The sequence below is a fragment of the Perca flavescens genome, chromosome 23 (genome assembly GCF_004354835.1).
Source record: "Perca flavescens isolate YP-PL-M2 chromosome 23, PFLA_1.0, whole genome shotgun sequence".
Classification (NCBI taxonomy): Eukaryota; Metazoa; Chordata; class Actinopteri; order Perciformes; family Percidae; genus Perca; species Perca flavescens.
In genome coordinates, this window is record NC_041353.1 from 2330014 (window position 1) to 2345881 (window position 15868).

The 15868-nt window shown below is 44.8% G+C and overlaps 1 protein-coding gene across 1 annotated transcript; it reads right to left on the bottom strand.

Moving 5' to 3' along the window:
• Window positions 1-380: 380 nt before the first annotated feature.
• Window positions 381-2120, bottom strand: LOC114550311 (potassium voltage-gated channel subfamily A member 1). The gene has a single exon (XM_028570983.1). It carries the CDS (start codon window positions 2118-2120, stop codon window positions 381-383), a length of 1740 nt encoding a protein of 579 aa, XP_028426784.1.
• Window positions 2121-15868: the final 13748 nt, after the last annotated feature.

Sequence of the window (15868 nt, forward strand, 5' to 3'; positions counted from 1 at the left end):
TGCTCGTGCTCGATTATCTGCAGCACATGCAAGACATGTCCCACTTTTTTATTGATCCATGAGTTTCATATAATGTTCTTTTGGAGTTCCCACTTTTAAAGGGCCACTGAGATGCATCACTGTGTTTTTTTTTTTTTTTTTCAGACCTCCACTTCCAACGGATGTGCTTAAACCAGATGAGCGGGATTAAAAATGTGCTTTTTATAAATCAACCCAACGCTCTTTTAAAACTTTTCAGGATTGCAAATGTGTTGATCCTACCAACTGCTATGTGCAAAGACTTAAAAACCCATTAATGGGGGTTTATTCTAAACAACTATATGGGCTTTAATAGGTTTTTTTTTAATAGTTTTTTTTAAAGTCAGGGGGTCTGGAAAGGACTACAGATCTGTCTCCCGCGTGTCCAAGCAGAAAGCGTAAAGGGATCTCTTGAAGTCCATGCTGCTGTTCGCTTTGATATTCGCCTTCTCAGCCGACGTGTTCGCCTCGCTGTTCTCCACGTCTTGCGATTTCGCCGACGACTTACTCCCTTTGCGCTTCAGTTCGGGGCTCGCTCGGCCGCTGTTGGGCTCATCCTTCAGCGAGGACTGATCCTGGTCCGTCTCTCTGTGGTAGAAGTAGTTGAAGTTGGACACGATGACCGGCACGGGCAGCGCGATGGTGAGCACGCCGGCGATTGCGCACAGCGAGCCCACGATCTTCCCCCCGACCGTGATCGGCCTCATGTCGCCGTAGCCCACGGTGGTCATCGTGACCACGGCCCACCAGAAGGCGTCCGGGATGCTGGAGAAGTGAGACTCGGGCTCGTCCGCCTCGGCGAAGAACACGGCGCTGGAGAAGAGGATGACGCCGATGAAGAGGAAGAAGATGAGCAGGCCGAGCTCCCGCATGCTGGCTTTGAGAGTCTGCCCCAGGATCTGCAGCCCCTTCGAGTGTCGGGAGAGTTTGAAGATTCGGAAGACCCGCACGAGACGGATGACCCTCAGGATGGCGAGCGACATGGCCTGCTGCCCGTTCTGGTGCTCCTGGCCCTGCTGCTCCGCCAGCTCCGTGCCCACTGTGATGAAGTAAGGCATGATGGACATGATGTCGATGATGTTCATGACCGTTTTGGAGAACTCAGACTTGCTCGGGCACGCGAAGAAGCGCACGAATAGCTCGAAAGTGAACCAGATCACGCACGTTGTCTCTATGATGAAGAAGGGGTCAGTGAAAGTGAGGGAGGACCGCGGCGCCGTGCTGTTGTCCAGCCGGCTGGTGACCGGAAGCTCCCTCTCATCCCGAAACTCTGGCAGCGTCTCCAGGCAAAAGGTGATGATGGATATGGTGATAACAATCACAGACACGATGGCGATGCCGCGAGCCGGCATGGAGCTTTCAGGATACTCGAAAATAAGCCAGACCTGCTTCTGAAACTCATTCTGTGGCAGGGGCTTTTCCTCCTCTTTTATAAAGCCTTCATCTTCACGGAAACGCTCCATGGCCTCCTCCCCCAGCTGGTAAAACCTAATCTCATCCGCGAACACATCAATGGACACGTTGACTGGTCTGCGGATCTTCCCCCCTGACTGATAAAAATACAAAATCCCGTCAAAGCTCGGCCTGTTGCGGTCGAAAAAGTACTCGTTCCGGAGCGGGTCAAAGTATTTAATCCTCTTGGCGGGGTCTCCCAGCAGAGTGTCGGGGAACTGGTTCAGGGTGCCCAGCTGGGTCTCGTACCTCAGCCCGGCGATGTTGATCAGCACCCTCTCGTTGCTCTCCGTGTCCATGTCCAGCATGTCCTCGTCAAACAGATGGGGACTGTGGTCCGCGCGTAAAAGCGCATCCATGGCGTTCTCGCTACAGCTGAAAGTGTTGTTCATGTCGTTGATTTTCCAGGAGCTCTGATGCAGATGATGTTGCAGCTGATGCTGATGGGGACTCCCCTGGGTGTTCAGCTCTTTACCGTAGTCCTCTCCTCCGAGTCCAGTTTGCACGAAGCCCGGCTGATGATGATGATGATGATGATGGGGGACATCCAGCGCGTTTCGGCAGCTCTCCTCGGCATTGTTGCCGGCGCTGCCACCACCACCGCTACCTTTGGCGCCACCGTTCTCAAAGCTCACCAAGGCTATCTCCATCCCGCAGCCATCCACACTTTATTGTGTGAAAAACAAAAGAGACTTGTTGAGCCACGGTGCACACATCCTCTCCGGTATTATTTTTTTAAGGGAAAGAGCCGAACGGAGATAGATGATGATTGGTGATGGAGAGAGTCACTCGGCTTCTCCCTCTTCACATGTGTGCATACGTGTTGCTGCTGCTGCCTCCGCTGCTGCTGTGGATTAAATAGATATTAAAACCACAAGGGATGAGGGGAGAGGAGGAGAGGAGGAGAGCAAAGAGAGACCCGGATGAGAGAGTAGGCTGTAATGATTATTCCTGACGTCAAAAGTGCTGCTCAGACCGTTTAGCTGCCTCTAAAAATGTCTGTGGATGCGAGACAAGCTGTCATCCTGTTTCTTGCTCTCCCTCCCCCCTCCTCTCTCTCTCTCTCTCTTTCTCTCTCTCTCTCTCTCTCTCTCTGGGGGCGGACACACGCTCTGTTTATTTCCTGCCTTTATGGCAACAAAGTGTGCGCACTGGTCAGACTCAATTTGGTAAAAAAAAAGGCGGCTGCCCAATTTTTTCACAAATCTGTTCATGAGAATGTGTTGGTTTGGTGAATGTTGAAAGTTAAAATGACTGAAATAAACCAAACTAAACTAAGAGACGATTTATAGACATAAAAAATAAAATAAAGACACTAAATCCTACATTAACTTCACAATGCATTGTTGTGTTTGAGTCCCGGGAGTACTGCTAAAGAGAACCAGTGTTTTAATCCAAACATCAACCTTTTGTCGGCCAAACTTAACTTTAAAGGCCTCTGAAACAATTGTCATATCATGGTGCTCTGTACCCGTCTCACTATCACCTTTTCTCAGCTAAATATAACTGTAAAGATGCTAAACTTAACTGTAAAGATGCTAAACTTAACTGTGAAGATGCTAAACTTAACTGTAATGGCCTCTGAAACGATTATCATATCATGGTGCTCTGTACCGTCTCACTGTCACCTTTTCTCAGCTAAATATAACTGTAAAGATGCTAAACTTAACTGTGAAGATGCTAAACTTAACTGTAATGGCCTCTGAAACGATTATCATATCATGGTGCTCTGTACCGTCTCACTGTCACCTTTTCTCAGCTAAATATAACTGTAAAGATGCTAAACTTAACTGTGAAGATGCTAAACTTAACTGTCATGTGACCATCCAGCGGATGCCTAATTTTGTAGAATATTGTACAAATCTGTTCATGAGAATGTGTTGGTTTGGTGAATGTTGAAAGTTACAAATGACTGAAATAAACTAAAACTAAGAGACGATTTATAGACATTAAAATAAATTAAAGATACTAAATCCTACATTAACTTCACAACGCATTGTTGTGTTTGAGTCCCGGGAGTACTACTAAAGAGAGCCAGTGTTTTAATCCAAACATCAACCTTTTGTCAGCCAAACTTAACTTTAAAGGCCTCTGAAACGATTGTCATATCATGGTGCTCTGTACCCGTCTCACTATCACCTTTTGTCGGCTAAATTTAACTGTAAAGACGCCTAACTTAACTGTCATGTGACCGGTCATCACGTGACCAGCCAGCAGTCGTTGTTATTCTGTAATTTAGGATGTCATACGAATTATTGTGTACACGTTTTCGTACGATATCGTACAAACCCGTTCTTGAGAATGCGTTGAATCGTTTTGGTGTCTAAACTTAATTATTTTTCTCGCATGACTACAACTTTTGTCGGCTAACCTCGCTGTGCTCTGTACGCGGCTCACAGTCACCTTTTCTCAGCTAAATATAACTGTAAAGATGCTAAACTTAACTGTGAAGATGCTAAACTTAACTGTAATGGCCTCTGAAACGATTATCATATCATGGTGCTCTGTACCCTTCTCACTGTCACCTTTTGTCGGCTAAATTTAACTGTAAAGACGCTAAACTTAACTGTAAATACGCTAAACTTAACTGTAAAGACGCTAAACTTAACTGTAAAGACGCTTACCTTAATTATTTTTGTCGCATGACGGACAACTTTTGTCGGGTAAACTCAACTGCAAAGACCGCTGAAAGTGCCGTAACATCACGGTGCTCTGTACCCGTCTCACAGTCACCTTTTCTCGGCTATACTTAACTGTAAAGACGGTAAACTTAACTTTCATGTGAAACTTAACGGTTGCTGTTATTGACCGTAATTTAGGATATCATATATGAATGTCTGTGCATACATTTTCGCAAAATATCAGCCGTTCCTGAGAATGCATTGACTTGCTACACTGTAGTTTTAATATATTTATACTGTCTGTCTTCCAGCGTTTCATTTAACTCCTGTTTTAATGTTTTTCTTTCTGGCTCTTATATAACATCAGAGCCTCTTTGATTCGCTTCAAACATCCTTAATGCACACAAATTCATTTCCTTACAGCCGCAGCACAAAGAGCTGCTTCCACATGATGACATCCGCGGACTCTTTCACGTCTTCTCTTTGTGTTGTCTTTGTGTCCGAGTCCTCTTCTCCTTCGCTGTGAATGGAAGGTCGGGCCCCGGGGCCGCACTCTGGCGCTGTTTCTCCGGATGTTTTGAAGGAGATGGACGGGTCCTTTCTTTACCTCCACACTCACAAAAACTCATGTTTTCTCTCCCTGCTCTCTGCTCCTGCTCACCAACACATTCACTCTCTGAAATCGGGGTCAGCCCTATGGTCCCACAGCCCTATGTTCCCACAGCCCTATGTTCCCACAGCTCTATGGTCCCACAGCCCTATGTTCCCACAGCCCAATGTTCCCACAGCCCTATGTTCCTACAGCGAAATGTTCCCACATTTCTAAGAATATTTCTTAAAATTAGGCCCTATGTTCCCACAGCCCTATGGGTTAGGGTTAGGGGGTTAGAGTTAGGCTACCGAATTGGGCAAAAGGGGGATACAGTCTGATAAAAATGTATGGAAAAGGAAATGTGGGAACATAGGGCCTAATTTTGGAAAAGAATCGTAGAAATGTGGGAACATAGGCACGCTCCCCAGAAATCACAGTTTGTATTTTCGTTTTTATCAATACTTATCAGTCACGCACAAAGAAACAGATGACAGATTCTGATTCTCAGTAAAAAGTTGGAGCTTTTGTTGTTGTTGTTGTGATAAATCCTGCAATGCACGGTATAGTTTTATTATTGGAAAAGGACAATCTGAGGTTCTTGAAAGTGCAGTTTTAAAATCTATTGATGGTTAGCCATAGGAGCTGCACAGAAAGGACAACGAGCATGATGTGCAGATGAGTCTCTATGAGAATAAAATGAAAACTACTCTTAGCAGAGGGTCAAACACAATTATTGTTCTAGATTTCATATTTATTCTAATAATAAATTAAAGGTGCTGTAGGTAGGATTGTGAAGATCCAGGATTTAGCCCAAAAATTTGAACATTGACAACTTCTCAGTCCGTCCCCCCGTTTCTGCTAAAGCCTAAAACCTTCTCCTAAGCCCCTCCCCCCACAAGGGAGAATGAATGCGTGTGCCTGAGCAATGATTGACACGCAGTTAGACACCCCCCCTGGCCCTGATTGGTCCATCTGAACAGGGAGCGGGGGATTTTTGCATATCCCATTCCAGGCTGTAGGTGGAGCCAGAGGAGCTGGATTTATTTTAAATGACCTGCTTCATGTAGTTCTACTGAAACATTGGGTCAGTTTCAGCAAGAAAGGTAGTTTTATAAGTCTCACCTACTGCACCTTTAAACTGTTAAAATAAATCCACAGATTCGGTTTGGTATTATCAACGGAAAAACATTGTCTCTCACCTTCGGCTCTCTGCGTGTTGCCGTTCTCAAACTCCGTTCTCTTCGGGAAACAACAAACTTTGAGCTAGCGAGCTCCACGCTGAAAATTAGGAAAATTTGGACGGTGCAACAAGTCAGACGTGCTCGGTTCTTTCAGGTGAATGATTGTAAAGATTTACAAAGAATATATTTAGGTCATTTCCTTTCTAACTGGGACATTTTGGGAGGGTCAAAGCTCTATGTTTCTACATTTCTAGGACATCCTAAAAATTAGTTCTTCTGTTCTACATTTCATTTACTGTAAATATAAGCCCTATCCTCCCACAAAATGTTTTAAGGTTAGGGTTATAAAATCTGCTACAAAATTATCAAAAAGGAAATGTGGGAACGTAGGGCCTAATTTTGAAAGAAATCTTACAAATGTGGGAACGTAGGGCCTAATTTTGAAAGAAATCTTACAAATGTGGGAACATAGGGCCTAATTTTGAAATAAATCTTACAAAAGTGGGAACATAGGGCCTAATTTTGAAAGAAATCTTACAGATGTGGGAACGTAGGGCCTAATTTTGAAAGAAATCTTACAAATGTGGAAACGTAGGGCCTAATTTTGAAAGAAATCTTACAAATGTGGGAACATAGGGCCTAATTTTGAAAGAAATCTTACAAATGTGGGAACATATAGGGCCTTATTTTGAAAGAAATCTTATAAATGTGGGAACATAGGGCCTAATTTTGAAAGAAATCTTACAAATGTGGGAACGTAGGGCCTAATTTTGAAAGAAATCTTACAAATGTGGGAACGTAGGGCCTAATTTTGAAAGAAATCTTACAAATGTGGGAACGTAGGGCCTAATTTTGAAAGAAATCTTACAAATGTGGGAACGTAGGGCCTAATTTTGAAATAAATCTTACAAAAGTGGGAACATAGGGCCTAATTTTGAAAGAAATCTTACAAATGTGGGAACGTAGGGCCTAATTTTGAAAGAAATCTTACAAATGTGGAAACGAGGGGCCCTAATTTTGAAAGAAATCTTACAAATGTGGGAACATAGGGCCTAATTTTGAAAGAAATCTTACAAATGTGGGAACATATAGGGCCTTATTTTGAAAGAAATCTTATAAATGTGGGAACATAGGGCCTAATTTTGAAAGAAATCTTACAAATGTGGGAACGTAGGGCCTAATTTTGAAAGAAATCTTACAAATGTGGGAACGTAGGGCCTAATTTTGAAAGAAATCTTACAAATGTGGGAACATAGGGCCTAATTTTGAAAGAAATCTTACAAATGTGGGAACATATAGGGCCTTATTTTGAAAGAAATCTTATAAATGTGGGAACATAGGGCCTAATTTTGAAAGAAATCTTACAAATGTGGGAACGTAGGGCCTAATTTTGAAAGAAATCTTACAAATGTGGGAACGTAGGGCCTAATTTTGAAAGAAATCTTACAAATGTGGGAACATAGGGCCTAATTTTGAAATAAATCTTACAAAAGTGGGAACATAGGGCCTAATTTTGAAAGAAATCTTACAAATGTGGGAACGTAGGGCCTAATTTTGAAAGAAATCTTACAAATGTGGAAACGTAGGGCCTAATTTTGAAAGAAATCTTACAAATGTGGGAACATAGGGCCTAATTTTGAAAGAAATCTTACAAATGTGGGAACGTAGGGCCTAATTTTGAAATAAATCTTACAAATGTGGGAACGTAGGGCCTAATTTTGAAAGAAATCTTACAAATGTGGGAACATAGGGCCTAATTTTGAAATAAATCTTACAAAAGTGGGAACATAGGGCCTAATTTTGAAAGAAATCTTACAAATGTGGGAATATAGGGCCTAATTTTGAAAGAAATCTTACAAATGTGGGAATATAGGGCCTAATTTTGAAAGAAATCTTACAAATGTGGGAACGTAGGGCCTAATCTTGAAAGAAATCTTACAAAAGTGGGAACATATGGGGCATGAATTTTCAGTGAAAAAAAAATATTTAGAAATGTTGAAACATAGGCACGATCCCGTTTTGGGACTGATTGGTGTGATTGCTGTGGACGAAGTACACACAGAGATACACTGGTAAGAGCCAATGAGCTTTAACCATGTAGAAGCTCATTTAAATAGCTCACGGTACTGGATTGTGTTAACAGTTTACTTCATTTAATATTACATGTGGAGTTTTCTTTTGCGTGTGTGCAAATGTTCCACCAAAACCATTTCCTTCCTGAGGCTATTTAGCAGAGCCAACGTCCAGAGCTTAGCGCTGCCCAAGACGACTGTGATTGGTTTAAAGAAATGCAATCATGGTTGTGTATTTTCTCTGTTTTTATTTTATTTTTTAATTTTCTGATGCTGGTGAACTGACCCTTTAACTGAGGACCGTCCAGAATGCAGTCGCTCTGAACAAACCACAACTCAAACTGACTCGTACAAAGAACAACACACACATACACACACACACACACACAGAGACACACACACAGAGAGAGACACACACACACGCACAGAGACACACAACACACACACACACACACACAGAGACACACACACACACACACACACACAGACACGCAAACACACATACACACACGCACAGAGACACACACACACATACAAACACACACACACACACACACACACACAGAGAGAGACACACACAGACACACAGACACACACAGAGAGACACACAAACACAAACACACACACACAGAGACACGCAAACACACATACACACACGCACAGAGACACACACACACATACAAACACACACACACACACACACACACACAGAGAGAGACACACACACACACACACACACACAGAGAGCCAGTGGACATGGAGAGCCTGAGTGCGCTGCTTTCTAAAAGCAGAGAAGGTGACCTATTTTAAAAGGTTAGTTTCTTCGCCCCGTGGCTGGATTAAGAAAACAAAGCAGCAGCATTATATTTATCCGTTTCCTTATCTAACGCTGCAGCCTCATCACGATAAGAACTGTGTGCACATCTCTCCGCCCCCCTGGATTAGTGCACTGTCCTCAGACCGCAGCCATGAATAATAACTCAAGCCATCATCATCATCATCCTCTCTGGCCTGTGTGTGACTGGCCACTGGCAACGCTGCGATTTCACGCACTGGATACAGCCATTAGGATGTTTTTACAATAAACTTTATATTATTTGTCATGCGGACGACAGCGGCTTCAGCAACGTGAAACTGCAAAGAGGAGAAGACGAGAGTGTGAAAAGAGGAGGAGACGAGAGTGTGCAGAGAGGAGGAGACGAGAGTGTGCAGAGGAGGAGACGAGAGAGTGCAGAGAGGAGGAGACGAGAGACTGCATAGAGGAGACGAGAGTGTGCAGAGAGGAGGAGACGAGAGTGTGAAAAGAGGAGGAGACGAGAGTGTGCAGAGAGGAGGAGACGAGAGTGTGCAGAGAGGAGGAGACGAGAGACTGCATAGAGGAGACGAGAGTGTGCAGAGAGGAGGAGACGAGAGAGTGCAGAGAGGAGACAAGAGTGTGCAGAGAGGAGGAGACGAGAGTGTGCAGAGAGGAGGAGACGAGAGAGTGCAGAGAGGAGGAGACGAGTGTGCAGAGAGGAGACGAGAGTGTGCAGAGAGGAGGAGACGAGAGTGTGCAGAGGGGAGGAGACGAGAGTGTGCAGAGAGGGGAGACGAGAGAGTGCAGAGAGGAGGAGACGAGAGAGTGCAGAGAGGAGACGAGAGAGTGCAGAGAGGAGGAGACGAGAGTGTGCAGAGAGGAGGAGACGAGAGAGTGCAGAGAGGAGGAGACGAGTGTGCAGAGAGGAGACGAGAGTGTGCAGAGAGGAGGAGACGAGAGTGTGCAGAGGGGAGGAGACGAGAGTGTGCAGAGAGGGGGAGACGAGAGAGTGCAGAGAGGAGGAGACGAGAGAGTGCAGAGAGGAGACAAGAGTGTGCAGAGAGGAGGAGACGAGAGAGTGCAGAGAGAAGGAGACGAGAGAGTGCAGAGAGGAGGAGACGAGAGAGTGCAGAGAGGAGGAGACAAAAGTGCAGAGAGGAGGAGACAAAAGTGCAGAGAGGAGGAGACGAGAGTGCAGAGAGGAGGAGACGAGAGTGTGCAGAGAGGAGGAGACGAGAGAGTGCAGAGAGGAGGAGACGAGAGAGTGCAGAGAGGAGACGAGAGTGTGCAGAGAGGAGGAGACGAGAGTGTGCAGAGAAGAGGAGACGAGAGAGTGCAGAGAGGAGGAGACAAGAGAGTGCAGAGAGGAGACGAGAGGTGCAGAGAGAGGAGGAGACGAGAGTGTGCAGAGAAGAGGAGACGAGAGAGTGCAGAGAGGAGGAGACGAGAGAGTGCAGAGAGGAGGAGACGAGAGAGTGCAGAGAGGAGGAGACAAAAGTGCAGAGAGGAGGAGACGAGAGTGCAGAGAGGAGGAGACGAGAGTGTGCAGAGAGGAGGAGACGAGAGAGTGCAGAGAAGAGGAGACGAGAGAGTGCAGAGAGGAGGAGACGAGAGACTGCATAGAGGAGACGAGAGAGTGCAGAGAAGAGGAGACGAGAGAGTGCAGAGAGGAGGAGACGAGAGACTGCATAGAGGAGACGAGAGTGTGCAGAGAGGAGGAGACGAGAGTGTGCAGAGAAGAGGAGACAAAAGTGCAGAGAGGAGGAGACGAGAGTGCAGAGAGGAGACGAGAGTGTGCAGAGAGGAGGAGACGAGAGAGTGCAGAGATGAGGAGACGAGAGTGCAGAGAGGAGGAGACGAGAGAGTGCAGAGAAGAGGAGACGAGAGTGTGCAGAGAGGAGGAGACGAGAGAGTGCAGAGAGGAGGAGACGAGTGTTCAGAGAGGAGACGAGAGTGTGCAGAGAGGAGGAGACGAGAGTGTGCAGAGGGGAGGAGACGAGAGTGTGCAGAGAGGGGGAGACGAAAAGAGTGCAGAGAGGAGGAGACGAGAGAGTGCAGAGAGGAGACGAGAGTGTGCAGAGAGGAGGAGACGAGAGTGTGCAGAGAAGAGGAGACGAGAGAGTGCAGAGAGGAGGAGACGAGAGAGTGCAGAGAGGAGGAGACGAGAGAGTGCAGAGAGGAGGAGACAAAAGTGCAGAGAGGAGGAGACGAGAGTGCAGAGAGGAGGAGACGAGAGTGTGCAGAGACGAGACGAGAGAGTGCAGAGAGGAGGAGACGAGAGAGTGCAGAGAAGAGGAGACGAGAGAGTGCAGAGAGGAGGAGACGAGAGACTGCATAGAGGAGACGAGAGAGTGCAGAGAGGAGGAGACGAGAGAGTGCAGAGAGGAGGAGACGAGAGTGTGCAGAGAGGAGGAGACGAGAGAGTGCAGAGAGGAGGAGACGAGTGCAGAGAGGAGACGAGAGTGTGCAGAGAGGAGGAGACGAGAGAGTGCAGAGAGGAGGAGACGAGAGAGTGCAGAGAGGAGACGAGAGTGTGCAGAGAGGAGGAGACGAGAGTGTGCAGAGGAGGAGACGAGAGTGTGCAGAGAGGAGGAGACGAGAGAGTGCAGAGAGGAGGAGACGAGGGTGCAGAGAGGAGACGAGAGTGCAGAGAGGAGGAGACGAGAGAGTGCAGAGAGGAGGAGACGAGAGTGTGCAGAGAGGAGGAGACGAGTGTGCAGAGAGGAGACGAGAGTGTGCAGAGAGGAGGAGACGAGAGAGTGCAGAGAGGAGGAGACGAGAGAGTGCAGAGAGGAGACGAGAGGTGCAGAGAGGAGGAGACAGAGAGGGAGGAGACGAGAGTGTGAGAGGAGGAGGAGACGAGAGAGTGCAGAGAGGAGGAGACGAGTGTGCAGAGAGGAGACGAGAGTGTGCAGAGAGGAGGAGACGAGAGAGTGCAGAGAGGAGGAGACGAGAGTGTGCAGAGAGGAGGAGACGAGAGTGTGCAGAGAGGAGGAGACAAAAGTGCAGAGAGGAGGAGACAACGTTCATTTTAAACCTGACTCATTATGAGTAATTACATTTAAGTTCACAAACCGAGGCCGGACTTTGGACACACCTGTTCTATCCTCACCCTGACGTGTTTCACCTGTTCCTCGTTATCCCCCACCTTTCCTCGTCTATATTAGTCTGGATTTCCTTTTGTTGCCTTCCAGCTTTTTGTTATTGAAGCTCACTGTTTAGTTCTTTTTCAACCTGTCTTCTGGTCCTCCTTTTTGAACTGCAAACCGTGACAAAAGTTAGCATTATATAATGCCTCATTACCATATTTAAACATACCCTTCCAGAAAACTTGTGATACAAAAACATTGTCTTAAAGGGTAGGCTTTGCTTCAGTATTTTTCAACCTGGACACTATTAAAATAATTAATATAACATTAATGAAAGGATCCCTACAGAGATAGACCTTTTTGTTAAAGAGTTTACCATGAAACAGGCCCAAAATCACCATCACCAAACCCACCAGACTCCATGTAAATAATCAGGACTTTTAGCGTGTATATAGCCAGCATATCTCCACGTGTAAATGGGTGAATTAAGGGTTTATTTAAACCAAACCAGAGTGGTGATTGTTGGAACAGTGGAAAGACGAACCAAGACGGCTTTTGATAGTTTTATTTAGTTTCTGTCGATTGTGAATTAAGTGTGTTTTACGATGATAAAAGTCCTGATTATTTACATGGAGTCTGGTGGAGATATGCTGGCTCTATACACACTAAAAGTCCTGATTAATTAAATGGAGTCTGGTGGAGTTTGGTGATGGTGATTTCGGGGCTGTTTCATGTTAAACTAAAAGGATCTTACTCTTTAACTAAAAGGTCTATCTCTGTAGGGATCCATCCCATAATGTTGTCAGACACTTAGAATAATAATCTGAGTCTGTCAGCGGCAACAACATAACATTTAGTGGACGCTGAGAGTGAACATTTACCCGTTAACGTTACATTGCAGCTTGTTTCTCGTTTAATCCCGGACCCATTTCAAAGACTGTTGTTCCCATCAGTCACTTAGACACAAAAACATGGAAAACTAGGATCCTGGTTGAAAAAAAACAATGGGAAAAACACAATAGACAAATACAGACAGACGCAGTATCTGATGTTTTAATAAAAACTCCATTCATTTTACCACAGTCGACTGCAGTTATCTATGTTTTTCGAACAATCTCAAGACGTTTGATGACAAAAGTTTGGACTTGAAACCAGCTGATAAGATACAATTTCTCAAGTTAGAAATGAATCTGGTGTTTGGTCTGATTCACAACAACTGAATGGTTTCCAGTTTTAGGATGAATGACTAACTTCACACAATGTCCTGGGTTCTGTGTGTGGGAGACGAAGTCCCACTCTGTGGTACTTGAGGTCTTGTTGCCGCTTACAGAGGGAAACGGTAACCATAACAACAGGTAACCACTAACAACCAGCATCTGTAACGACTGCAGCGCTCTAATTACAGAGCTGGTGCTGCTGATAACAACAGGCTTCTCTGAGAACAACAACAGCAGCCGTATGTCAACACTGCTGCAGCTCACCTCCGTCACACTGCAGGGTTTAAACACCGGCCTCCTGGGTGAAAGTCTTGTGTTTTCTGCTTAACTTCTTCCAGGACATGAACACCTGTTTCCTGGGTGAAAGTCTTGTGTTTTCTCCTTAACTTCTTCAGGACATGAACACCTGTTTCCTGGTTGAAAGTCTGACATTTTGATCTTCACGCTCTCATACAGCAGCAGTCAATGTGCTGCTGACAGTAATAAATAGGTGGAATATGAATTACAATGCTTTACTTTTCGTAGCTCTGTACAGGGGCGTCGGACCGGGGGTAAAACCGATACTGATTACCAGGGCCCAAGGGGAGAGAGGGCCCTTGGAAAGTCTGTAATATATTTTATTTCACCTGAATATTTTCATTTCCTAATTAAATTTCATAATGCATGTCAGATGAAATGTAAAGTTAATGTATTGGCTGAACAACTGGGTTGATTGAACGACTACATTTTGTATACAAAAAAAGACTAAGGTCTCACCCACCCCCCCCTTGCTAATGCGCCAAATGGTTTAGTCCATCTGCTGGTTTAGTGACTGTTAGTGCTAAAAACAAACTGAGACAACCCTTATAAAGAGCAGAACATACACTTTCAAATGATAATTTGGTTATACATGTAATCTGAAGTAAAGGCTAAATAAATTAACTACACTAGCAATGCTGTTTGCATATAACACACCATTGTAATAGCCTAATTTAAAACACGTTTAATTTTAAATGAATAGGCTATAATGTCTATAATTAGCAATAATAGGCTAATCAGTGTCATAGGTAGCTTGGTAGCTCATCGGATCATGTCAACATTATAGTTATGTCAGATTTAGTAGAAGCAGATGTTAACATTGTGGAACACATGGCCCTCAGTTTCAGAAACTGTCCCACCAGGGAGCAACAGACCCCTCAGCCTCCTTTTTGGATTTGAAACAAGGGAAGCTTATATCAAAATTAAAGCAAACCACGTTTAGCCATTTTGACTGAAAGGTGTTAAGTAACACTATAATCTTAGTGTGTTTTATTATATTAGGTTACAATTAGGATAAGAGGTTAATATCAAATGTATCCTTCATAGAGAAAGATGACAGAGAACATCTGATTGAGGATGATGGGAGTGAAGACAGCAGGGAGCATGAGTGTTGCTCTGAGCACAGTGTGGAACTGAGAGCTGAGAGAGTAGGCAGAGCAGTGCAGACCAGTTTTTGCCAGAATATCCAGGACTATGGCCAGATGAATTAATAGATGATCAGAGAGACACCATAGTATGCAGGCTGGCAAGTAAAGGTCCAGAGAAAACCAACAAAATGTAGTAACCACAGTAAAGTAGGATAGAGGATGTTGAGAAACGAGGTTTGAAATGTGTGTTATCAGGCTACTCTAAGTATTACAGTTAATAGTTATTACCCTATAAACATCTAGGCCAAAGGATTCATGTGTACAGAGGCCCGATTATTTTTTTTTGGGGAACATGGGGGCCCATCAGGACTGCCTATGCATAGGGCCCAGGGTCTGGTGCTACGCCCCTGGCTCTGTACGAATGCTTCATGAGAACAGGCTGCAAACTAAACACACACAAAAGGTTGCAAATGCTGTGAAGCTCGACTCAGAGACCAACAGGATAAAGTAAAAGTTCAGGTGTTCTAACAGTGAGAAATGATGTGCAGAATTTAACATATTGAGAAACATGTTATTTGATTGTTGCAGAGATGAGAAGACGAGAAGTCATTAAACTACTGTAGAGCTGTAAAGGTGAATCAATTTATTTGTCAACTCTTCAATGAATCAAATTATTGTTTAAATAAAGATACAAAAAGAAAGCAACTACAAATATTCACACAATACGGACCTGGGGTTTGGCTCTTAATATGAATTACATGAATTCTCTTCTCTGCTTATCTTCATAGTCGTCAGATTCATCTACCAACCCTTATAGAACTGGCTCAGGTTTGCCTTGGACCAGCTCTTAGTTATGCTGTTATAGTTTTAGACTGCCGGGAGACTCCCTTTGACACACTGAGCTCCTCTCTCCTCTCTCTTTCCATATGTGTGCATCCTTGTCCCAGAAATGCTTGTTACCAACTTAGCTCTGTGGAGCTTATTCCCTGGAGTCCTCATGTTTTTTCACCCAGCATCATGTTTGCAGCTATCGCTGTGGTCCTGCTCCGCACCCTGCTACACCCTGCTATGTCCTGCTATGCCTTGAACTACTACGACTACTATTTCTAGTCACTGATCCATTATCTTTATTGTGACTATTATCGCCACTGTTCATCACACCCCCAACCGGCACCGTCAGACACCTCCTACCAAGAGCCTGCGTCTGTCCCAGGTTTCTCCCTAAAAGGGAGTTTTTCCTCGCCACTGTTGCACTAAATGCTTGTTCTTGGGGGGAATTACTGGAATAGTTGGGTCTTTGTATATTATAGAGTCTGGTCTACACCTACTATATCTTCAATTCAATTTTATTTATAGTATCAAATCATAACAGAGTTATCTCGAGACACTTTACAGATAGAGTAGGTCTAGACCACACTCTATAAATTCCAAAACCCCAACAATGT